Source organism: Bufo gargarizans, chromosome 2, assembly GCF_014858855.1.
Source record: "Bufo gargarizans isolate SCDJY-AF-19 chromosome 2, ASM1485885v1, whole genome shotgun sequence".
NCBI classification, from domain to species: Eukaryota; Metazoa; Chordata; class Amphibia; order Anura; family Bufonidae; genus Bufo; species Bufo gargarizans.
In genome coordinates this window covers 641,827,000-641,851,608 of record NC_058081.1, presented here as the reverse complement: position 1 = coordinate 641,851,608, position 24,609 = coordinate 641,827,000, and the positions used below count along the sequence as shown (strand labels likewise).

The 24,609-nt window shown below is 42.4% G+C and overlaps 1 protein-coding gene across 3 annotated transcripts; it reads right to left on the bottom strand.

Moving 5' to 3' along the window:
- Nucleotides 1-546: 546 nt before the first annotated feature.
- Nucleotides 547-18,207, bottom strand: LOC122926873 (claudin-16-like). Of its 3 annotated transcripts, none has more exons than XM_044278383.1 (6): nt 18,040-18,207; nt 13,856-13,985; nt 10,494-10,596; nt 7,019-7,183; nt 6,357-6,548; nt 547-1,348 (listed from the first exon to the last, which is right to left on the bottom strand). In XM_044278383.1, the coding sequence occupies exons 1-6, from the start codon at nt 18,063-18,065 to the stop codon at nt 1,257-1,259; spliced, it is 708 nt and encodes a 235-aa protein (XP_044134318.1). In that variant the 5' UTR covers nt 18,066-18,207; the 3' UTR covers nt 547-1,256. The 3 variants fall into 3 exon arrangements, with proteins under 3 accessions (XP_044134318.1, XP_044134319.1, XP_044134317.1); XM_044278384.1 differs by having other exon boundaries at nt 13,856-14,004; nt 18,040-18,122; XM_044278382.1 differs by lacking the exon at nt 18,040-18,207 and having other exon boundaries at nt 13,856-14,014.
- Nucleotides 18,208-24,609: the final 6,402 nt, after the last annotated feature.

Below are 24,609 nucleotides of genomic sequence, written 5' to 3'. Positions count from 1 at the left end.
GCCCCTTCATACTAGTAATGGCCATTGTACCCCCTTAATAGTGGTAATGCCCTCTGTTCCCCTTCATAGTAATTATGCCCATTGTGCCGCCTTCATAATAGTAATGCCCATTGTGCTTCCTTCATAGTAGTAATGCCCATTGTGCCCCTTTCACAGTAGTAATGCCCACTGTGCCCCCTTCATAGTTATAATGCCTATTGTATCCCATTTACAGTAGTAATGCCCATTGTGCCCCCTCCATAGTAGTAATGCCCATTTTGCCCCCTTTTTAGTAGTAATGCCCATTGTGCCCCCTAATAGTAGTAATGCCCTCTGTGCCCCTTCGTAGTAGTAATGCCCTCTGTGTCCCCTTTGTAGTAGTAATGCCCTCTGTGCCCCCTTTGTAGTAGTATTGCCCTCTGTGCCCCCTTTGTAGTAGTAATGCCCTCTGTGTCCCCTTTGTAGTAGTATTGCCCTCTGTGTCCCCTTTGTAGTAGTATTGCCCTCTGTGTCCCCTTTGTAGTAGTATTGCCCTCTGTGCCCCCTTTGTAGTAGTATTGCCTTATGTGCCCCCTTTGTAGTAGTATTGCCCTCTGTGTGCCCTTTGTAGTAGTATTGCCTTATGTGCCCCCTTTGTAGTACTATTGCCCTCTGGTGGGTCCGTCTAGTTACATAGGCCTGATGAGGCTTCTTATGTCTATGTATTATCCATATCTGGTGCTCCTTATCCAAAGGAAACCAGTTGGATCCAGCACACTTAAGTATAACATGTATTGTCGCTGTTTCCATGAATGAGAAACATGAAGGGACACCCAGCCAGTCTCATGGACCTTAGATAAGGCAGTATCTCTCAAGAAAAGATCTATGATTCGCTGGAGGAAGATTCCCGGATCCCAAGGAAGTTCAATGCCCATCATTCTGGAAGAAAATGCTCACATTTTGTGTTGGAAATTTGATAAGGACCAGAATTTGTTGAGAAACGAGGTCCCCCATTTTCCATCCCACCAAGACTTAGACAAGAAAGCATTTCTGTACCACCTAGACAAGATTTTATAACCCGTCCACTGTAATTCTATTGAGAACCCTATGCACATTGAAATATCATCTGTGATTTAATTTGAAGTGTGCAAAACAAAGTTTTCAAGATGTCTCCATAATACAGGATACAATGAGCTTTCCTTATAACGAGTCTCTATAAAAGACAACTATACAGAAAAGCAATGAGCTATTAACACAGTCCACATGTATACAGCTGGAACTATGGACGTAATGTTCTGTCACACTCTAGAGTCCATGGCATACATCTTGCCAGTGGCAGTTCTTCCATATTTGTACACAGATCCAAGGTTCCTAGAGGATGATCCAATGCCTAGAAAAATTAAAAATAGCAATGGTTCATATGTGAGGGGCCAATCTCTGCAAAAACTGCACTAAAATACAAACCATGACATCAAAGTTAATGTGGTTTTCCAGGCTGCCAATATGAAAGACCTATCCTGGGGACAGGTCATCTATATCCGATCAAGGGAGGCCCAACACCCAGCATCTGACCGATCAGAGCAACAGCTGAAAGTACTTCAATAGAAGCTGAGCTGCAGTAACCCGGCACAGACGCAGCACTTTGATTGGATCTGTGCCTCCGGCTCTGTGGTAGTTCCGGCGAATGCAGGGAGCAGCAAATTGGATGAAGTGCTGGGCGTGGGACCACCACAGATTGGATATGGATAACCTATCCTGAGGATAGGTCATCAAGATCGGGAGCCTGGAATACCTCTTTAAACATGTTGCATTACATTAGAATACTTCAAATTTTCCAACCCCTGTTTTGGGAAATAATGCTAATGCATTGTGTAGCTTCCTCCATATTCTTCCCTCACCCCACCCGTTGTGGCTACTAAAAGCGGTGTCAATAGAAAAGGAGAATTGTCCCCTCTCAACTAGATAAGGGGGTGGCAAGGGAGATGCATAGAATCTTATCTGTGTATATTATGTACATTGCTGTTTTTATGCCTTATCTAGGACTCCATAAGATCATTGCCAGTAAATAACCCCCACCCTTACATGATAATGAAATTACATTGCTAACTCTGTCTCAGACTACACAACAAAGCCAAACAGTGAGCTGCAGAAGTTAGAAGTTGTTGGCCTGTTGTGTATTCTCCAGTAGCTAGTGCTTTACCTGGTATACAGATGCATCTCATTAAATTAGAATGTCATCGAAAAGTTAATTTAATTCAGTAATTCAGTTCAAAAGTGATCTATTTTAAGTGGGGGTTTTTTGTTTTGTTTTTTAAACTTCATCTTTATTACTTTTGTCACTATAAAATTTGACAACATTAGGGCCATATGCCCCGTGCTTGACAAAGTATACAAGGACATAGTGCAATTGTGTATGTTATAGAGAAGGGTACACAGACCCCGTTGACATTTACTAAGAATCACAATGTTTAACAAAAACATTTCAAAACAATCAATGGGATACCACTGCATACATCCTGAAGCAAGCAAACAAAATATGTTCCTGATATATTGTATTGCTACAAGAAACTGCCAAGAGAATGCCAAGAGTGTGCAAAGCAGTAATTATAGCAAAAAGGTGGCTACTTTGAAGAACCTAGAATATGACATATTTTCAGTTGTTTCACACTTTTTTGTTATGTATATAATTCCACATGTGTTAATTCATAGTTTTGATGCCTTCAGTGTGAATCTACAATTTCCATAGTCAGGAAAATAAAGAAAACTTGTTGAATGAGAAGGTGTGTCCAAACTTTTGGTCTGTACTGTATATTTGACAAGGTAGCACCTCCACTTCTGGAACAGTTTCTTTGCATGTTTTTCTTTAGTATGAAAAGTCGCCAGTCTCTCTAGATCAAAAAGAGCTTTAATTTGTAGATGTATATCGGCAATCGTCGGTAACTCCGACTGCAGCCAATGTTGCAGTATTTGGCGTTTGGCAACCATACAGAATGAATAGAACAGCTGGGGGGATTCCCTTCTCTATCTGTATCCTCTACCCAGTGAAATAAATATAGCAAGGGATGTAATGTATACCTCTGTCCGTCCCCATATCTCATATGCCATCTCACCCACCGCAGACCATAGTTGCTGACTTTTAGGACAGGACCAAAGACCATGAAAAGGATCAGTGAAACCTTGACCACATTTTGGGCAATGTGTTATACGATCCGGTCTAAGCGGGTGAGGTGGTATGTTAAAACCAAATATAGCCTTGTGCATTATGCGTAGCTGGGTGTCCCTCCACACCTCGTTAATAATATGTTTTCGTACCCTCATTCACCCCTTCAGCACGACCTGAGAGACATTTTCAACTCCCAGGTGTACCTCCCACTGACTAAAGTCTCCCATTTTATTATACTGCAAGTCTTCTTGCCGTAAGCCATAATAGAGATGAGAGACTGATGTCCTCCCACCTCCCAGCCCCAAAAGCTTATCCATCACATTTTGCCCGATCTCCTTATGTACTATAACTAGATTGGAATGTATAGCCACTTTTACTTGCACAAATTGGATCGTTTGGAACCTACTTAGGGAGTACTTCTCTACTAGTTTGTCTTGACTTAAAGGGAACCTGTCACTCAGATTTTGTGTATAGAGCTGAGGAGATGGATTGCTAGATAGCTGCTAGCACATCCACAATACCCAGTCCCCATAGCTCTGTGTGCTTTTATGGTGTAAAAAATCCGATTTGATACATATGCAAATTAACCTGAGATGAGTCCTGTACGTGACTCATCTCAGGGACAGGACTCATCTCAGGTTAATTTGCATATGTATATTAAAAAAATGTACACAATAAAAGCACACAGAGCTATGGGGACTGGATATTGCGGATGTGCTAGCGGCCATCTAGCAACCCGTGTCCTCAGCTCTATACCCAAAATCCCGGTGACAGGTTCCCTTTAACAAACGAGGTTCTGAGGGATGTAGTAAATGCTTAGCCTGCTGAATCCCTTTATCTCTCCATTTTCTAAAAATACTATTGGTTCGGCCCAGAGGAAATTCAGGGTTTTCCCATAAAGGAAGATGCTTAGACATCCTAAAAGATAACCAGTACTTCCTACTCAAAATGCGCCAGGTCGCTATGGTATCCTTAATAAGTATCGAGGATTTAACATGAGTTACACAGGACACTCCGGCATGAAGCAGGGCGGTCACGGACCATGGAGCACAAAACGCACTTTCTAACGATAAAGCAGAGAAATAACTAGTTCCATTAATACAATCTGCTATGTGTCTAGCCATGCAAGCCAAGTTGAAACCTCGAACATCTGGGAACGCAATACCGCCTAACTCTGTGGGGAAAATGAGCTTCTGCAAGTCTATCCTAGGACGTATTTTAAGTGTTTATTTCTTTTAATGTTGATGATTAAGGCTTAAAGCTAATGAAAACTCAAAAATGTCTTGGTAGACGGCTGCACTGACTTTGGACTTGACCAACACTAGCAGATAACATGGCTACCCAAACTACCACTGACTGGGGAAACTTCACACTGAACCTCAAGCAGCTTAGATTGTGTGCCTCTCCACTCTTTCTCCAGACTCTGGGACCTTGATTTCCAAATGAAATGCAAAGTTTACTTTTATCTGAAAACAGGTTTCTGGACCACTGAGCAACAGTCCAGTCCATTAGCCCAGGTAAGACTCTTCTGATGTTGTCTTTGGGTCATGAGTGGCTTGACACAAGGATTGCAACAGTTGTAGCCCATGTCCTGGATACGTCTGTGTGTGGTGGCTCTTGAAGCACTGACTCCAGCTGCAGTCCACTCCTTGTGAATCTCCCCCAAATTCTTGAATGGCCTTTTTCTTGACAACCCTTTGAAATCTTTTTCTACTACACTTTTTCCTTCCACTCAACTTCCATTAATATGCTTGGATACATCACTCTGTGAACAGCCAGCTTCTTTAGCAATGACCTTTTGTGACTTATCATCCTTGTGGAAGTTGTCAATAACTGTGTTCTGTCTTCCCCATGATTGTGTAGCCTACTGAACCAGATTGAGGGACCATTTAAAGGAGTTATTCCCTTTTCCACCACTCAGCTCCTTTGACATGAGCATTGGAGCATTTCATGCTCCGATGCTCTCCCTTGCCCTGCACTGAATCGCGCAGGGCAAGGGCTTTTTCTGGAGATCCAGCGACATACCAGGCTCTTCATGGGTAAGCTAGGTGGAGGCTTCTGCCTAGCAGTGAGCCCAGTGACATCACCGACACTAATGGGCGTGCTTTAGTGCTGCCCTAGCCTGTAAAACTTCTAGAGCAGTGCTAAAGCCCACCCATCAGTACCGGTGACGAAACCAGGAACACTGCTAGTCAGAAGTCTCCACCTAGCAGTGTAAAAATATAAACAAAAAACACATGCGCGATACAGCATGAAATCCTCCGATGCTTATGGCCGAGGGGCGATCTGTACTTTTCTTTGACACCATTTTGGGATGTGTATGACTTCTCATAATTTTTTTTTCAATATTGTGTGGGAAGTGAAGCAACAAAAAAACAGCGAATCTGCCTCTTTAAAACGAAAAAAAAAACCTACTTTTTTTACAATTTTTTTTATAGTTCACACACCATTCAGCTCCCCGATCCCCGCCAAAGTGATCCGTTGCACGCATGGGAGAGCACGCTTCTGGGTTTTTGCACACCCAGATGCCATGGTCACATTTTACCACAACATCTGAGGGGTTAAATGTGTGCAGTCAATGTTAACGTCGATCACATACATTAGTTTTAAAAAGCAGACGGCTGGCAGCCATGGTGTCCCCTGTGCTTGCAAGTAGGAGCCATTTTTAAAGACCTGCCCTGCGCTGTATATGTACAGCTCTGGGCAGAAAGGGCTTAAAGGCTTAGGAAACCTTTGCAGGTGTTTTGTGTTGATGGTGTGACATCATAAGTCTACAATATTGAACCTTTTCACAGTATTCCAATTTTCTGAGATACTGACTTTTGGATTTTCATTAGCTGTAAGCCATAATCATCAACATTGAAATAAATAAACACTTAAAATAGATCATTCTGTGTGTATTGAGTCTATATTATATATGAATTTTACTTTATGAATTGAATAACTGAAATAAATTAATTTTTAAATTGTATTCTTATTTATTTGAGATGCACCTGTATGTAATGATCTGTTATGAGAGTAATACAGAAAAAAAAACCCCCACCAAATACAGTATGAAAAAATGAGAATAATAACCTCATGTAAATAATGTCATTTAATATATTCCTTTATACTCTCTGGAAATCAATAGACAAGAATTATTATGTTATGGTGAATGTTTCCTATTTCTCTGCTTGTTTGAATGAAAAGTCTTAATAACATTTCTGAATAAAATGAAAAAATAAATAAAATTAACCTCTGAATATGTAAAGGCAGCATGTGAGGACTATTGATGCCAGAAAGCAGCCAGTGGATCCAGCCATTCCCAACCAACAAGACCATCCAAATTCATAGTGAATTCCCAAGAAGACGTTTTGTAAGACCAGGGTGGCTCTCTCCACATAGACATCCACTGCGTACCAGACCGAGCCAATCATTCCTGGGATACCTGTCAAATGCAACATGCAAAGGACTTAAAGTGGGTCAGGCAAAGTTGAGAGACCTAGATCCCTGATGAATTTGGGGCAGTAACATCTGAGAAGAGTGTGGAGAACAAAAAGGCCAAACCAAGGCTATTTATACGCTTTGATTACACTTGATAAAACCTTTTCATATACTATACATATTGTAAGAAAATTTTGCCCAATAGAAACAATACCAAGAGGATGATCAAAATGGATGGAGGCAGTCATAGAGATCATGAAGACACTGAAAACGTAAAACGCAAGAAGAGGACAGCATATTTTAGTTCAATTAGGCAAGAATTATGACCTTGTATGGGGAAGTATACAGGATTTGGCTTGTTATGGGCAGGCCAAGAAATACTGAATGCAGATCTACACATATCCAAGGTGATTTTAAACATCTTCTAGACTAAATATACATATAGTTGTATCCCATAGATAAGAAAAGTCATACCTCCAATTCCAAATATAAATCCAGCCATATAACACATACGCAGCTTAATATGAGGTTCTTCTCTCAGGAACTTCACAGTATCCATTCCAAGCACCAATATAATGAGTGCAAAACTGGCCAGAATGTCAGCTGTGATCATAAGGGCTCGCGTGATGACTATCTTCACTGCAAAGTAGCATTGCATTAATATAATATAATGGGTATAATCATATGGTCATGACTAGGAGGCATTTGGTAATAATGCGCATATGTTTGACAATGAAGATTTTGTAATGGGGAAAAGTAACTGATTTATACAGTGCTGCCCATAATTATTCATACTCCTGGCAAATTTTGACTTAAAGTTACTTTTATTCAACCAGCAAGTAATTTTTTGACGGGAAATGACATAGGTGTCTCCCAAAAGATAATAAGACGATGTACAAGAGGCATTATTGTGGGGAAAAAAAAAACATTTCCCAGCTTTTATTTACATTTGAGCAAAAAGTGTCCAGTTGGCGTAAAAAAGGAGAAGCCTTCAACCCAAAGAACACCATCCCCACTGTCAAACATGGTGGTGGGAACCTAATGCTTTGGGGGTGTTTTTCAGCCAATGGACCAGGGAACCTAATCACAGTAAATGGCACCAGGAAAAAAGAGCAATACATGAGGATTCTAGACGACAACATCAGGCAGCCTGCAGAGAAACTTGGCCTTGGGCACCAGTGGACATTTCAGCGTGACAAGGACCCAAAACACAAAGCAAAAGTGGTGAAGAAATGGTTAGCAGACAACAACATTAATGTTTTGGAGTGGCCCAGCCAGAGTCCAGACTTGAATCCAATTGAGAATCTGTGGAGGGAGCTAAAGATCAGGGTGATGGCAAGAAGACCCTCCAACCTGAAAGATTTGGAACTCATTGCTAAAGATGAATGGGCAAAAATACCTGTGGAGACATGCAAAAAGCTGGTCTGCAATTATAGGAAGCGTTTGTTTGCTGTAATAGCCAATCAAGGCTTTTCTATTGAATATTGAGAAGGGTATGAATAATTTTGGACTGGACGCTTTTTGCTCAAATGTAAATAAAAGCTGATAAATGTTTTTTTTCCACAAAAATTGCCTCTTGTACATCGTCTTATTATTTTTTGGGAGACACCTAAGTAATTTCCCGTCAAAAAATTACTTGCTGGTTGAATAAAAGTAACTTTAAGTAAAAATTTGCCAGGGGTATGAATAATTATGGGCAGCACTGTATATAGAGAGAGATAAAATGTCCTGCTTAAAACTATCACCAGCCATACACTCTGTAGTCATGGCTGCTGTTGAATCACACTAGAAATATTGCTGACTACCCAGAAATACATACATCTAGGCCAGGGGTGATTAACGTTTTTGCTGCTGAGGGCCATTTGGATATTTGTAACATCGTTCACAGGCCATGCAAAATTCTCAACTTAAAAGTTTGACTGCTGTATTTGGTCAAGCATATAATTGACTTAGGGGTAAGTTACCGAAATTGTGCTTCAATTTAAAAAAATCTAAAGCGCTGTATTTTTGTAGCACAAAATGGTGCCTGCACTATATATATTATATATAGTACAGGTGCCATTTTGACCACACATAGCAGTCTAATTTGTAAGTTTAGAATGTTACATATTTAGTTCTTTATTTCGCACTAAAGGGGTATGTCCGGGTTCAGAGCTGAACCCGGACATACCCATAATTTCACCCAGGCAGCCCCCCTGATGTTAGCATCGGAGCATTTCATGCTCCAATGAGCTCCCTTGCCCTGCGCTGGATCGCGCAGGGCAAGGGCTCTTTTATTTACAAAAACACACTGTCGGGCAGAGGCTTCCGCCCAGCAGTGTATTCGGTTAAGTCACCGGCTCTGTTGAGCCGGCTTTAGCGCTGCCCTAGATGTTTTACAGGCTAGGGCAGCGCTAAAGCCCGCTCATCAGTGCCGGTGACATCACCGTGCTTCCTGGCAGCCCCATGGAGAGCCCGGTTTGTCACCTGAACTCCAGAAAATGCCTTTGCCCTGCAAGATTTAGCATGAACTGCTCCGATGCCCAAGTCAGGGGGGCTGCCTGGGTGAAAATGGGGGTATGTCCGGGTTCGCCTCTGAACCCGGACAACTCCTTTAATGGCAGCCAAGCTCATCCCAGGGAGGTCCAGAGAAGGGTTCACCCAGCTTTCACTTTTCCTGACACTGTCCCTGCCTCTTCCTTTGCAACTGTCCCTGCCTTTGTCCCTTTCTAAGCCTCAGATCTGCCCCCCACCTCCATCAGCCTCAAACCAGCCTCATATCAGACCCGCCAGCCTACATCAACCTCAGATCAGACTCCCATCAGACCTCCCAGCCTCAGATTAGATCCAAATCAGACCCTCTCTAGCTTGAGATCAGACCCCCCAGCCTCAGACCGGACCCTCATCAGACCCTCCCCAGCCTTAGATCAGACCCCCAGCCTCACATCACACCCCCATCAGACCTCTCAGCCTCAGATCAGACCCCCATCAGACCCTCCCTAGCCTCAGATAAGACCACCCAGCCTCAGATCAGCCCCCATTAGACCCTCCAGCCTCAGATCAGACTCTCATCAGACCTTCCCCAGCCTCAGATCAGCCCCATCAGACCCCCCAACCTCAGATCAGATGCCTCTAGCCTCAGATCAGACCCCCCTAGCCTCAGATCAGACCCCCCAGCCTCAGAATCAGCCCCCATAAGATCCCCCAGCCTTAGATCATACCACCATCAGACCCTCCTCAGCCTCAGATCAGACCCCCATCAGACCCTCCCCACTCTCTATTAGCCCCAGATCAGCCCCAATCAGACCTCAGATCAGACATTTAAAATAAATAAATAAACTTACCTCTCCATCTCCGGTCAGCGCTGCCTCTTGGCAGATTCACTGGTTTTCTTCAAGCCACGCACTGTGACCTGACAGCGCACAGCGTCAGGTCATAGTGCGCGTCTATGTGGGGCTGGAAGAAGGCCGGGGAAGGTGAGTACAGACAGTGCAGTTCTCACCTTCCTGTGCTTCCCACATTCTGATGACCGTTTCCATAATGGAAACTGTCATTAGCATTTTCAGAATATGTTCTGGCAGGGGGCCAGGGGCCACATGAAATGATGTAGGTTCCCCACCCCTGATCTAAGTTGTCCTGTAAATACTAAAGATTTTAAAATGCTGAAGGTTCAGTTCATACATTCCTCGTCCATTTTCCAGCGATGTAAGTGTATGTATGACTTAAGAGTCATGGGGTTCGGATCTACAAAATTAGGGAGGCAGCAAGACCTCTGGTATGAAGAGGGAAGAATGGTATGATCCAATAGTAGGAATGGTGCCCCTTTGCAGTGGAGTTATTATCTATGTACATTGCTGACTGGTGATCTCAAGTTTGTCCTATTCATCAATGCTGGTTGAGGACCCATCCCTGATAATTACTATCATTTTTGAGTTTCTAATGACAAGGAATATCATTCATCAATACTCACATGGATGTTCTGCCAATATTGAGTCATACTGGTCACATGTTTTGATGCCATCCTGAGTATTGGTCACACATTCCCACCACAGTCCTCTGCATTTTTGACTGACCTGAGAAAACCAAAAAGTTTAATTTACAGTGTAAAACCTTTACACAAAAAAATGATTTATTAGCTTCTTTTATTAATGGAACTTTAGGGGGAAAAACTTGATTTGACTGTAAGATTACTATAACATACACGAGTGTGGTACTTCAACACAACCTCCAGGCTCTCAGACATGAAAAGCTGTGGTGTCGGATACTACTCTGTAAATTCACGTATTTTTGGGATTTTGAGTTTTCACCACTAAAAACATTTGAGGTTTGTTAATATTCGACAGATATTTTCTACTCAGACCAGATGTCCTGTCCAATAATCTGATTGAGATCATCCTCTGCCAACCTAAATGGCTAATCATGCAGAAGAATGTACATATGTAAGTAGGGCAGATATAGCGGCAGATGTCTCACGAATGGTGAAGGTCAGAAAATTCTGCTCGTCTACAGACCCGGCTAGTCCTGCAGAATGAATCTATCCTGATTATCAATTACATTAAACTTGATTAAAGTTCTTTTGAAGGGAGTTAGCCACCAGGACTCCAATGTATACTATGTCCAAACTAATCTGCCGCAAGGCCTGACTGGAAGAAACCATAACTCCTTCAGGCACTAAGGTGTTGTGGCAATGTCCACATGGCTCTTTTGGAGTGTCACTTTAAATCATGTACATGTAAGTGAATAGCACCCACTGATGTATTTAACATAGATGTCTTCACTTTGAGTCTGCTCTCTTTGCATATGGTCCTAAATATTCTTCTCTTAGCTGGTAAGGTATTTTACTTGTTTATAATATCAATAGGGAATCATCTTACAGTGAATGACAACAGGAAGTTGACACCTAGGTCAGCCATTTTAAAGTTGTGTAACTTGAGAGTGGAAATGGGTAAAATGAATAAGTTCAGAAGTGAAGTGAAATGGGGTCAAGATATAGGGGTTAATAAAATATTAAAATGGGATGCAATATATAGAAATATTCGGAAAATGTATATATCTGGGAATCATAGGCTAATCCTGTTTAGGATCTTACACCGTTTATATATACGCCTCTTTCTCTTTTCCGGTTCTATAATAATGCCTCAGATAGATGTCATAGATGCCTGGCCCAACGAGCGGACTTTATACATCTTGCTTGGCTATGTCCGGTGATTCAGGATTTCTGGACCAAGGTTTTTTCTGAGCTCCGCAGATGCTCCTTATTTAATTACGACCCAGACATAACCACGGCTGTTTTAGGTGCCCCCCTATTTGATGGGCAGGGACAAGAAAATATGTTTTGGATGAAGTCGCTGATGTTGGCCAGGGTTGTAATTGCTAGGAACTGGGGCTCAAAAAATCCCTTGGCTGTATCTATATGACAACAACTTGTTCATAAAGTGAAGAAATATGAGAAACTCGCTATTCATAATAAGAGTCAGAAAATAAAATGGGATAGAACCTGGTCAACCTGGCCATAAGACACTGTTCGCCATGGATGTGCTCCGAGACAAGGAGGGTGGGTGGTGGGGTGGCTAATTAGAATTAAGCAGTTTTTTTTGGATAATATCTTTGTATTCATGATGGATAAGTTGAGTAAATTTGTGGATATTTATTGTATTTGTGTACCATCATGTTATTTAAATTGTTATGTCTTGGATATAAAATAAAGACAATAAAAATAAAAAAATAAAAAAAGTTGTGTAACTGAAACTTCTGGTCACTCAGTCACACACTTTTGTTCATTATACACAGACACTTCCTTGCTCTCTCCTTTCCTGTTTTTGCCACAAATCGACACCAAAAACCACACAGGCAACTTGCAAAAAAACACTCAGACACAGACGGAGTGGTTTTTGTTGCTTCCCATTCATTTCAATAGGAGATTCAGTGTGTATTCTGCCACAAGATAAAGCATGCTGCTTCTTTTTTCAACATGGAAAAAAAAAACAAGTGCTGTTTCCTATTTGGTAGGATGTTTTGAGGTGTTATTTGGAGCTGATTTTGATAGGGAAACGTGCCAAAATCAGCGTAAAAAAAACTCTGCGTGAACTTGCCCTTACTGTGCATACAGAGAAACCTGGACATTGCATCAGACTTTTTGCTGGCTGTGTACTGCAAAGTATAACATGTAAGTTCTTAAAAACCAACCGCTACATAAATACATATAAATGACCGACAACTGAAATCATATATCATATATCTTCTCTCTCTCTGGTCACTGAAGTAGAGATGTCCACATTATAGCATAGGTAACAGTCCACTTAACATTTTGGGAGGTCCTCACATTTGTCCCTTGGCTCCATCAAAGGGCCATATATAACATTTAACTAGTTCCTGGTCAAAAGATAATAACACTCATATGGCAATTCCATTTGGAATTTTTCACATTTTTACGTTTTGTTTTTGCTTTACAATTTACTATACTCCAGCCTGGTTCTGGCAAGGCAAATATCCTCAATGGCATCAGTCAGTGCTATAGTAATTTAAGTGAACAATGCAAGCGCACAGGAAATAAGATTCCTGTCACGTAGAATGTGACCTAATGGAATAGTTGTAGATAATGAGTATTTCAAATAGACGGGACTGTCTGAATTTTATCAAAAGTCTGAGAATCTATAGTATAGAAAACGAGAGCTGTGAGTTGTGATTTATGAGATCGTAAGAAATGCTGCCAAGAAAGTACATCATTACACTAGTTGTTCTCAAAGTGCCATTCTGCTATGAGACCATTGCCAGGAATTAGGAAGTCATTTTAGTGCTCGTGCTGACTGGACCAAAAAATAGACATGAAGCCTGTACTATGAGAAATAACTACTATGACATTAATCCTGAGTGGTTTTCAATGACTACTAAGGCACGTTCATTTTTCAGCTCTATCCTTTTTATTGTATACCAGTAAAATATCTTATTAAAGAACATTTTCCACTAAAATCACAAGTTTCTATAGTAAAAGGCATTGATCTCCAGAGTCAACTGCTTCACCATAGTACCACAGGATATATGGTGGGCCCAGCTAGGCTTTCTTTCACCTAGGGCAATGGGTCAGTTACCCTGGCCAAGGCAGAGCAGATTGTTAATCCAGACAGTGCTTCCCTGTCAACTTCCCTGTCGCAGGAGGCAACCCCATTTGGAGATGACTTGGGGGTCAGTTACTTACCACTAGGGTCTACCTCTTTAACAGTTAATTAATTCACTGACATCTTATTTGACCTTCTTGATGAAATGACCGGTGTGTCCAAAAAGGATCCTTTAAGGACTCATATTGTTTTCTTGATAAAATTGTAGTTTACTCACCTCTAAGCTGTCGTCTGCATTCACCATCCAGCAGTCTGTCCAAGTGGCCACAACCAAAAACACGGTAGACACAAGAGCCAGACACAGAGCCATGAACTGTAGCACCAAGGTCACTCTCAAGTCTGGAGGACTCCAAAACACAAACAACTCTATACACATCAAGGAAGAAGTAGAAGTCATACATAGTACATAAAAGGTAAGCATACATAAATTCCAAATTCTAGTTTTTTTGTTTGCATTCATATGACCCATCACTGATACAAGTTACAGAGCTAATTAAAGGTAGTCCTGAGATTACTACTCTGGTCAACCTCAAATGACAGGCTTGTACTCCATGAGACATGTTAGAAGGGATACACAAGGCTCTCAGTATTGGTCCATGTTGCTTTAATTCATGAGTTTGTCTAATTCCCATAGATTACATTGGGGGATGGCTAAAATCCAGAACCTGTTCATTTTGGACGCTAGTTTGGCCTGAGCTTTTGGACATCAAGTCATGAGAAATTTCTAACATATCTGATTGACATCATAAATAATTTGGTCTGTTGCTTCAAGGACCCATTCAATCTTTTGCTAAGACTTGTAGTCTCTCTAAATGGTTGGTGAGGGGGTATATTTGGTTTCTGGCTATACATTGGATTTACATTAAAGCCAATTGAAGGAGTTAGATTTCAGCAGCAGGTTGCCTGCTAGCCAGACCAGAGACAAGGCACTAACACTATAAGTAGAAGAAGAATTGGAAGGCCAAATTGATAACCGCTTTGATGTGCAAAATAAACAAAGACGACCTGGAGTTTTCCCCAACAATGGAACTTTCCTCCATAAAGACCCAAGACCCCTAGAATGTTCCTCATAACTGAATGGAGACTCCTAGAATTGCTCTCATTAATAACATAAATAACTCAAAATTTTCCTCAACAATAATCTGAAATCCCAAGACGTGTTCTCATTAATGATCCAGGATTCCAATATCTGTTATTTAGTGACCCAAGACTCCTAGAAGGTTCCTCATGAGTGACCAAAGACTGTGAGAAATATGGCTCTAGAATCCTGCAGAGTTCTCTTCATTAAACTACAAGAAACTTTCCAAGGAGACCCATAATTCTCACTTGATAACTTTCCGAAGATTTGCATTTTGTTATTCACAATGGACAAAGGCAGAAAAATGACCACATTGTTCCTCAGTTGGGATTTCACTGAGAGGATCATTTGTTCCAGTATAATTAAATTTTCACACTGTGATATTGACAAATGGCTAGATGTCCAGATCAAACTTGTATTCATCGACTGTGACTATTACTATCCTAATTCTGCTGCAAACATATTCTGTCACACTGTACAAAGAGATTCATTTGTACTCAGATGTAGTAACAAACAAAATAAATTGGCAAATGAAGGGAGGTACCCAGAATGTGTATAAAAGGATTAAACAGGGGCATAAATATAGGTGGTACGGATGTTATAGTCAAAACCTAGGTTGATGTAGTCCCAATGGTCCCTCTCTAACACCGTACTTAAAGTAGCACATGAGCAGAAGGTGTAAGTATTGCATAATGGCCCAGGAGCTTCAAGTAACAATACCATACGTGCCAGCAGTCTTGATTCGAACTGGACCACAAATGAGGAGGGGTTTATGGAGAACATGGATGGGGCTTAAGATTTCCCACTATTTCAAAGTATAGTATGGAATACATAAAGCTGTAATTAGGAAATCCAGCATAAATTGAGGCTATAGAGAAAGGGTAACCTAGATAGACCAGGGCTATGGTTGGGGAGGTGCACCATCTACCCATCAAATTCTATAGGGATTATGGAAACCTCCAAGCCAGCATGCTTGAAGAGATAACAGTGCTGTTTCTGCTCCTTCTTGGATCCCCTGTTCTCCAGATAGGCGAGGGTCCTAGATGTGAGTCTTTGTAGGACAGTCCTTGCAATTGTACAGTGTCATAACTATTAGGGGGCTACTCTTCTTGCATTTTCAGGCAATTTACTTTCATGCACATAGCAACTTTATATGTGCAGAGCCTATATGATGACTTTCCAGGTGGTACTGCTGTATGGTGCTTTTATGTGACCCCCTCAATAACACAGCATGCTATATAACATGCAGGCATAGTATAATTATAATGTAACGGTGAGGTACAGTATAGGATTCTCTCGCCTATCACCATCATTTATCTCACTAAAATTTTTCCAAGAATGATATATACCGGTAAATAAATCCACAATAATGATGAGGAATTATTATCCTAACGAATGTGGGTCCTGAAGGTTTGGATTCTGAGAGTCGTCTGTTCTCCAGGGACAGATTTTAATTACAGCAATGATTAATATTCAGAGACATTTTTCATCGCAAAGAAACAAAAGAATGCAAATGAACTAAAATCCCAAGTTAACTTTACCAATTTGCATATTTTAGCTCTTCTGTCACACTTTTATGCTAATTACCCCAAATCATCTTCTATAAATCTCAGTTACAAAAATATTGGATGTTGTTCTCCAGGACTGAATATGTCAAGTCCTGGTTAAGTATCTGTCTTAAGACACAGAAAGGGAAAGACACTGGACTGGTTCTATGCTTATTTTCTACCATGCTGATCTACCTACCTATTTATATCTACCATTAGAATATATTTCTTATTTGTGTCTAATCAACCAATAGATACTGTACATAGATAGATAGATCATTTCATGCTGATTTACTGTACCAGTGTAAAGCCGGCCACACACATTAGATCTACGTTGGCCGAACCTGCCTACCATCTAATGGGTATGAAGCCTCAGGACTCTCACCGACAGTAGATGTCTATCTATCTATCTATCAAATGCTGGCCATACGAGTTATTCTACTTTCACATCTTCGCTTTCAATTCCGCTACTGATATCCGTCATAGGATCTCAATAGCGGAAGAAAACGCTTCCGTTTTGTCCCCATTCATTGTTAATGGGGACAAAACTGAACTTAACGAATTGGAGTGCACCAAAATGCATTCCGTTCCTTTTGGTTGGGTCCCCATCATGGACAGAAAAACGCTGCAAGTAGTATTTTTCTGTCTGCAATGTGGTGCAGAGCAAGAAGGATCTGTCCTGACACACAATGTAAGTCAATGGGGATGAATCTGTTTTCTCTGACACAATAGAAAACTGATCCATTTCCCATTGACTTTCAACGGTGTTCAAGACGGATCTGTCCTGACACACAATGTAAGTCAATGGGGATGGATCTGTTTTCTCTGACACAATAGAAAACTGATCCATTTCCCATTGACTTTCAACGGTGTTCAAGACGGATCCGTCATGGCTATAGAAGACATAATACAACCGGATCCGTTCATAACGGAAGCGTTTTTGCAGATCCATGACGGATCCGCAAAAAATACTAATGTGAACGTAGCCTTACATGGCAGCTGAACAAATGACCACTTGTCTAATGTTCAACCAGATTTCTTTATTGTATCTAACCTGTAATGCCATGTGACAGATAGAAAGATAGATAGATAGATAGATAGATAGATAGATAGATAGATAGATAGAATAAAGAATAGCAGAAGCACAGTCAATGGTGAAAAGGGTGCAATCCCTCTTGGACTTCAGGCAAAAAAATCCATAAGCAATATCCAAAAACAAATGATGAGGCAGCACTCAAGGATCAGTGAAGGGTGTTAGACCTGTTTATTCCCCAATAGCAACATTTCAGCCCAGCACAATGAGACAGACAGATAGGTGCGTAGACAGATATGTAGGTAGATAATAGATAGATAGATAATAAATAGATAGATAGATAAATCAGCAACATAGTTAGTTGAAGAAAAAATACATTTACCATAAAAAGTTTTCAAAGGCTGCATTGACATGTGCGCTTATTACTTCCGTTCTTCTGCTCAGTTATAGGATCTGTTAGGTTTCCATTCAGGAGAATGTTTTTTTTAGTCGAGGAAAAATTCCTGCATGCAGAAATTTTTGACTAATTTTTGACTAATTATGTGACAAAGCCCCGAATGGAGCCTCCAGCACACATTTGAAAGTAGCCTAAATATGTCAATATAATTTTGTAATTTAATTTCTAAGAAATTGTAATTCAAACAGAGTTTAGAAGGTGCAGGTCCATACATGACCTAACTTCCTGCAATGAAACTCATTTTCTGTTCATTTTCAATTTTTTGCAAATTTTGTATGAAGGTTACCTCCATTTTCTGCTTACAGGACTCATGGCTGTTGTTCCATGCAGGTGAGATGCTTAATTCCTTTGACCCTTCCGGAGTTATATTCCCGTAATAATGGACTTTGTTTAAAAAAAGTAAAATTAGCCAAAGAATTAACTAGAGTGATCGGGCAAAGTAATCGGCCACCGGTCCCAGTCACCTTTCAGCATTGGAAAGAAGGAGAAAGTGTAGGATTGGGAGAGGTGGAAGTCAATATCCTTGTTAAACTATTTTAAGTCTTTCCAAGTCATGTCAGATGTGCTTTGCATTCACCAGTGTGATTTCTGCAGTAATTAGCATCTTAATGGGGTGGAAATTGTGTGCAGTATCCAGGAAATCATGTGTGCACGTCTTTAAATGGCGCGGTTACTGCAGGACAGCGTGTGATGGAATACAGTCGTCCCAGAAGGAATCCACGAGTTCAAGATGGAAAAGTTATTGATTGCTGACTATGAAAGAACCTTTCCCTTTAAAATATTTTAGACCCCAGTAAATAATTGAGTCATTTAAATGTGTGTAAACTTGCAACCAGTTCCCTTATTGTTCCAATGCCAATTTTTAGAAAGAGGACTGCGAAAAAAAATGCTAATGCAGTGCACAGAGCATAATCATGCCCTAACTGGCAAGATACACTAGAGACTCTAAATTAATCAGAACTCTTACGAATTTCCAAAACATTCTACTTCCAGATGAAACCGAAGTTTGAGGGATTCAATTTGGACAAATCACGCCATTTTACATATCAAATTCAGAACCTACGTGACATGATCACTTGACCCAGGACTGGGTCCTGGCCAGTGGGCTTTCCCATAATGCTTTGCAGTCAGCCTCTCACCTAGTCAAGATGGAGGATACTGACTTGTTTATCAGGCACTATTTAAGGTCCCACGCAGAGATGCCATTCTCCGCTCAGCCACTAATGTGATAGGATCTTGTCTGTGGCAATTAGGGTCCATTCACACGTCCGCAACTGTTTTGCGGTCCACAAATTGCGGATCCGCAAAACACAGACACCAGCAATGTGGTTTCCGCATTTTGAAAATGAATGGGTCCACACAGGGTTCAAGTCCTGGGAAAAAAAGTGTGGGAACTCACCCAAGATCCAATGCCGACCCCCCCCCCCCCAAAAAAATATATTTTGCAGAAAATTCAGTTGAATTTGCGAATTTGCGCTATATGTCTGTTCAGGCGTAATTCGTCTCTTTCATATTATAAGATCCCCTTATATATAATTAACTTACAGTTCTGAAGACTCAGGGGTGCTGGCAGGCTTGGCCGGGCAGAAGGAGTGTGGGAGACTGTGAGGCCTTTTTTCTCCAAGCTGCTCCGGAAAAAAAATATTTTTCATTACACCTCAGGTCAGACCACCAATCAGACCCCCAATGTTAATCAGACCTCAGCTAACAGCCCCTATAAGATCCCCAATGTTAATAAGACCCCAATAAGACCTCAGATCACACCTCAGCTCAGACCCCAATATGAATGACCCCCAATCAGACCTCAGATAAGAGCCCCATGCCTCATAGCAGCCTCCAGTAGCCTCATAGCAGCCCCCAGTGCCTCTCCATCAGCCCCCAGTGCCTCTCATCAGCCCCCAGTGCCTCTCACTAGCCCCCAGTGCCTCTCACCAGCCCCCAGTGCATCTCCATCGGCCCCCAGTGCCTCTCCATCAGCCCCCAGTGCCTCTCCATCAGCCCCCAGTGCCTCTCCATCAGCCCCCCAGTGCCTCTCCATCAGCCCCCAGTGCCTCTCCACCAGCCCCCAGTGCCTCTCCACTAGCCCCCCGTGCCTCTCACCAGCCCCCAGTGCATCTCCATCGGCCCCCAGTGCCTCTCCATCAGCCCCCAGTGCCTCTCACCAGCCCCAAGTGCCTCTCCATCAGCCCCCAGTGCCTCTCACCAGCCCCAAGTGCCTCTCCATCACCCCCCAGTGCACCCTCCCCGGTATTAAAATCATTGGTGGGCAGTGCGCCCAACCCCCCTCCCCCGTATTAAAATCATTGGTGGGCAGTGCGGCCCCCCCCATCATTGATCCGATCAGAGTCCCAGCAGTGTAATGCTGGGGCTCCGATCGGATACCATGGCTGCCATGGTCAGTTAGTCAGCAGCATACTTACATGCGCTGTGGCCGGGCGGCGCTCCTTCTTCTTGTAACTCACAGGTCTTATGCTCATAGCAATGCGCCGCACAGACCTGTGAGTTACAAGAAGAAGGATCGCCGGTTGGCCACAGCACATGTAAGTATGCTGCTGACTAACTGGCCATGGCAGAGAGGACTTCAGTAGCGTCCTGGCTGCCATGGTAACTGATTGGAGCCCCAGTATTACACTGCTGGGACTCCGATCTGAACTGCCGCTGCCACCCATGATGGGGGGGCGCACTGCCCACCAATGATTTTAATACTGGGGGGAGGGCGCACACCCCCCACCAATGATTTTTAATACTGGGAAGGGCGGGGGAGGGTGCACTGCCCACCAATGATTTTAATACCGGGGAGGGCGCAAGTCTACCCACTAATGATGCAGCGTCCGGGCATCCCCATCATCTTGGGAATGCCTCGGATTTAGAATATACCATTGGAGTTTTCTCCAATCCGATGGTATATTTTAACTTCAAGCGCCTTTTGCCCGGCATTAAAGACAGGCGGCCCTGAAAGGGAACGGCGTTCCTGCTATGAAAAAGTGCAGGAATGCCGTTCCCACATGTTCCCGCAGGACTCGAGCCCTGGGTCCACACCCGTTCCACATTTTGCGGAAGTGTGAATGGACGCTTAGACATACAAGACAGCCACTATGGGGTCTTACAGGGACAGTGTTAGGGACTGGGAAAATATAATTAGTTAGGTTGAGTTGGTTGATAGAAAGATGGGTTTTAGAGTTATAGGGTGAGTTGGTGTTGTGTGTACTGTACATCAGCTGTTACAGTACTCTTTTTATGTGTAGGAGCCAGATTTATTTTTTGAAAAAACTTGATGAAAAGCTTCTGTAGTTAAAGGGGTTCTGCACTTTCAATTAACTGATGATCTATCCTCTGGATAGATCATCAGCTTCTGATCGGCGGGGGTCCGACACCCGGGACCCCCGCCGATCAGCTGTTTGAGAAGGCATCGGCGCTCCAGCAGCGCCGCTGCCTTCTCACTGTTTACCGCCGGGCCGCCCGCCCACTGACGTCACGACTTGTATCAACTAGAGTGGGCGCGTCTAAGCTCCATTCAAGTGAACAGAGCTTAGCCGCGCCCACTCTAGTTGATACAAGTCGTGACGTCAGTGGGCGGGCGGCCCGGCGGTAAACAGTGAGAAGGCCGCGGCGCTGCTGGAGCGCCGATGCCTTCTCAAACAGCTGATCGGCGGGGGTCCCGGGTGTCAGACCCCCGCCGATCAGAAGCTGATGATCTATCCAGAGGATAGATCATCAGTTAATTGAAAGTGCAGAACCCCTTTAATAAGTGTGCAATAAGCATATTTTCCAGCATCACCGGCAAAGTATATTTTGCCACAGATGTTGCACAATTGTGCCATATTCTTTCCAAAAACATTTAGCAAATTTTCTAGAGGTAATAACTGTACAAATAAGCGTACATTCCAGAGTCACCAGTAGCTTATATTTTGCTACAGACGTCGTGAAATTGCACCTTTTTTTTTAATTAAAAAAACCTGTTGCAAATTTTCTACAGTTAATAAGTAAGCAAATTAGTGTATTTTCCCTGTGTATTATCACCTGCAGCTTATATTTTTGCTACAGACCGTTTCTAATTGCACATTTGAAAAAAAACTGTAAAAGATTGTTATTACAAAAATTCTATTTAGCAAAGACTAGTGTATCGTAGTAGTGGACTCTGTTGGTGCAGGCTCAAAAGTTGTGTCAGATCTAGGGCAAGTTGGGTGATGGGAATAGTGGTGACAAAAATTATGTGTAGTGCCCTAGAGCAGGGGTACTTTGAAGTCTGGACATTTGTGGACATTTGCCCCTATTTTTCCCTATGCAAAGTCATCAACTTCTTACTTTATTACACTTTAAAGGATAACCTTGCGCTGAATCATACTGTTTAACACTGTGTAACTGCATTTTATATGTTTGTTGAGATATATGTCCTGTTCATTTGCACTGTATTGGCACAGCACTGTGGAAAGGGCTAATGAATACTGAGAGACTTTTGGAACTTTTTAGCTAATAATGAGAACCTAATAATTTTCCACAGTTACCATAATGTTTTAGATGGAAAAAAACAGACTTGTTTACCATCAAAAACAGACAGACTGACCCTTTGGATGTCTGGTTTAGCTATGTTATTAAGCCTGAAGACTTTTTTGTTCTGGAAAAACTGCTTTGTCATTCCCATTAATTATTATTGAAGTTGTAATGCAAGTCTATGACAGAGGAAAATCGTAACATTGTATCTGTTTTGGATGTGTTTCTCCACTCTACTCCTCAAACTAGAAGGTTCTAGTTCAGCTAGAAACTGTATATGTGGAGAACAGTCTCTTCTTCTAAGCACTGATCCTTAATTGGTGACAACTAGGGGCTCGTTGTCTGCAATTAGGGATCAGTGCTTAGAAGAAGAGACTCTGCCAGACTACTTGAGTGACCAAAAGAAGATGCTGAGGTGGGGATACTCTGCCACAGACTCTGGATCACCAGCCTTTAACCAGGGTACCTGCCATCTGAGAGGGACAGCTAGCTTGGGCCTTTCCTCAGCACCAAACTTTCTGCCAGGTTGGAGAATCAAGCTCAGAGCCTTGCCTGTGTTGTTTTGCACTTGAGTTCCTCCAGTAAAGAAGCACACTGACTGTCTGGACTTATTTTCCATTGGTCCACGCCTTTCCATTTTCCCAGAGAGCAGCAACACATGGTGACACCTTGACTGTGGCCACGCCAAACCTGGCCAAGGAGTAAATAGTCATTGCTAGTGCAGGCTCTGTGTGCGTATCTCCCATTTGGTCACTTTTCTCCATGTGCCAGCCATTATTGTATTGGATTTTGAACAATTGTGAATTTTCTTTCTAAAAAAATTAATGAAAATTATTTTCCAATAGAGTGAGGGGTAGACTCAGGATTAGGACCCGCCCCAACTTTGGAACTAATTAAAAAAGTGTGGGCTAAAGCCAAAACACTTCTAGGGTCTCCTAAAACTATTTCAACAATTGTGCTCTGAGTTTAACCTACCCTCTAATAATTTCTATAAATACTTGCAAATAAGACATGCACTAGAGGCCCAGTCTAAATTATCACCACTGCACTATGTTTCCAGTCAGACGCTTATATCAACTGTGGCGGTTGGATCTGCAAGGGGAGCTATCTCGAACATATATCGATCATTACATGAGGAATTTTGGAAGGCCTCATTCCTTAAAGGAATTCTGTCGTCAAGATTTTCGATATGGAGCTGTTCATATCATCCTCTCAGTCTCCATTATCTAATTAAAAATATACTAGTTTTACCCCACCCTGTCCTTTCATTTTGAATAAAAATCGGTTTTATTAATATGCTAATTACTAGGGATGAGCGAACTCGAACTGTATAGTTCGGGTTCGTACCGAATTTTGGGGTGTCCGTGACACGGACCCGAACCCGGACATTTTCGTAAAAGTCCGGGTTCGGGTTCGGTGTTCGTCGCTTTCTTGGCGCTTTTGTGACGCTTTCTTGGCGCTTTTTGAAAGGCTGCAAAGCAGCCAATCAACAAGCGTCATACTACTTGCCCCAAGAGGCCATCACAGCCATGCCTACTATTGGCATGGCTGTGATTGGCCAGAGCACCATGTGACCCAGCCTCTATTTAAGCTGGAGTCACATAGCGCCGCCCGTCACTCTGCTCTGATTAGCGTAGGGAGAGGTTGCGGCTGCGACAGTAGGGCGAGATTAGGCAGATTAACTCCTCCAAAGGACTTGATTAACTGATCGATCTGCAGCTGTGGATCATTGAGCTGCTGATCCTCAATTGCTCACTGTTTTTAGGCTGCACAGACCGTTTGTCAGTCTCATTTTTCTGGGGTGATCGGCGGCCATTTTGTGTCTTGTGGTGCGCCAGCACAAGCTGCGACCAAGTGCATTTAACCCTCAATGGTGTGGTTGTTTTTTGGCTAAAGCCTACATCAGGGTGAAGCTGTCACACCAAGTGCATTTAACCAGCAATAGTCTGTTCATTTTTTGGCCATATACAAAATCAGGGGCAAGCTGCGCCTGTCACCAAGTGCATTTAACCCTCAATGGTGTGGTTGTTTTTTGGCTAAAGCCTACATCAGGGTGAAGCTGTGACACCAAGTGCATTTAACCAGCAATAGTCTGTTCATTTTTTGGCCATATACAAAATCAGGGGCAAGCTGCGCCTGTCACCAAGTGCATTTAACCCTCAATGGTGTGGTTGTTTTTTGGCTAAAGCCTACATCAGGGTGAAGCTGTCACACCAAGTGCATTTAACCAGCAATAGTCTGTTCATTTTTTGGCCATATACAAAATCAGGGGCAAGCTGCGCCTGTCACCAAGTGCATTTAACCCTCAATGGTGTGGTTGTTTTTTGGCTAAAGCCTACATCAGGGTGAAGCTGTCACACCAAGT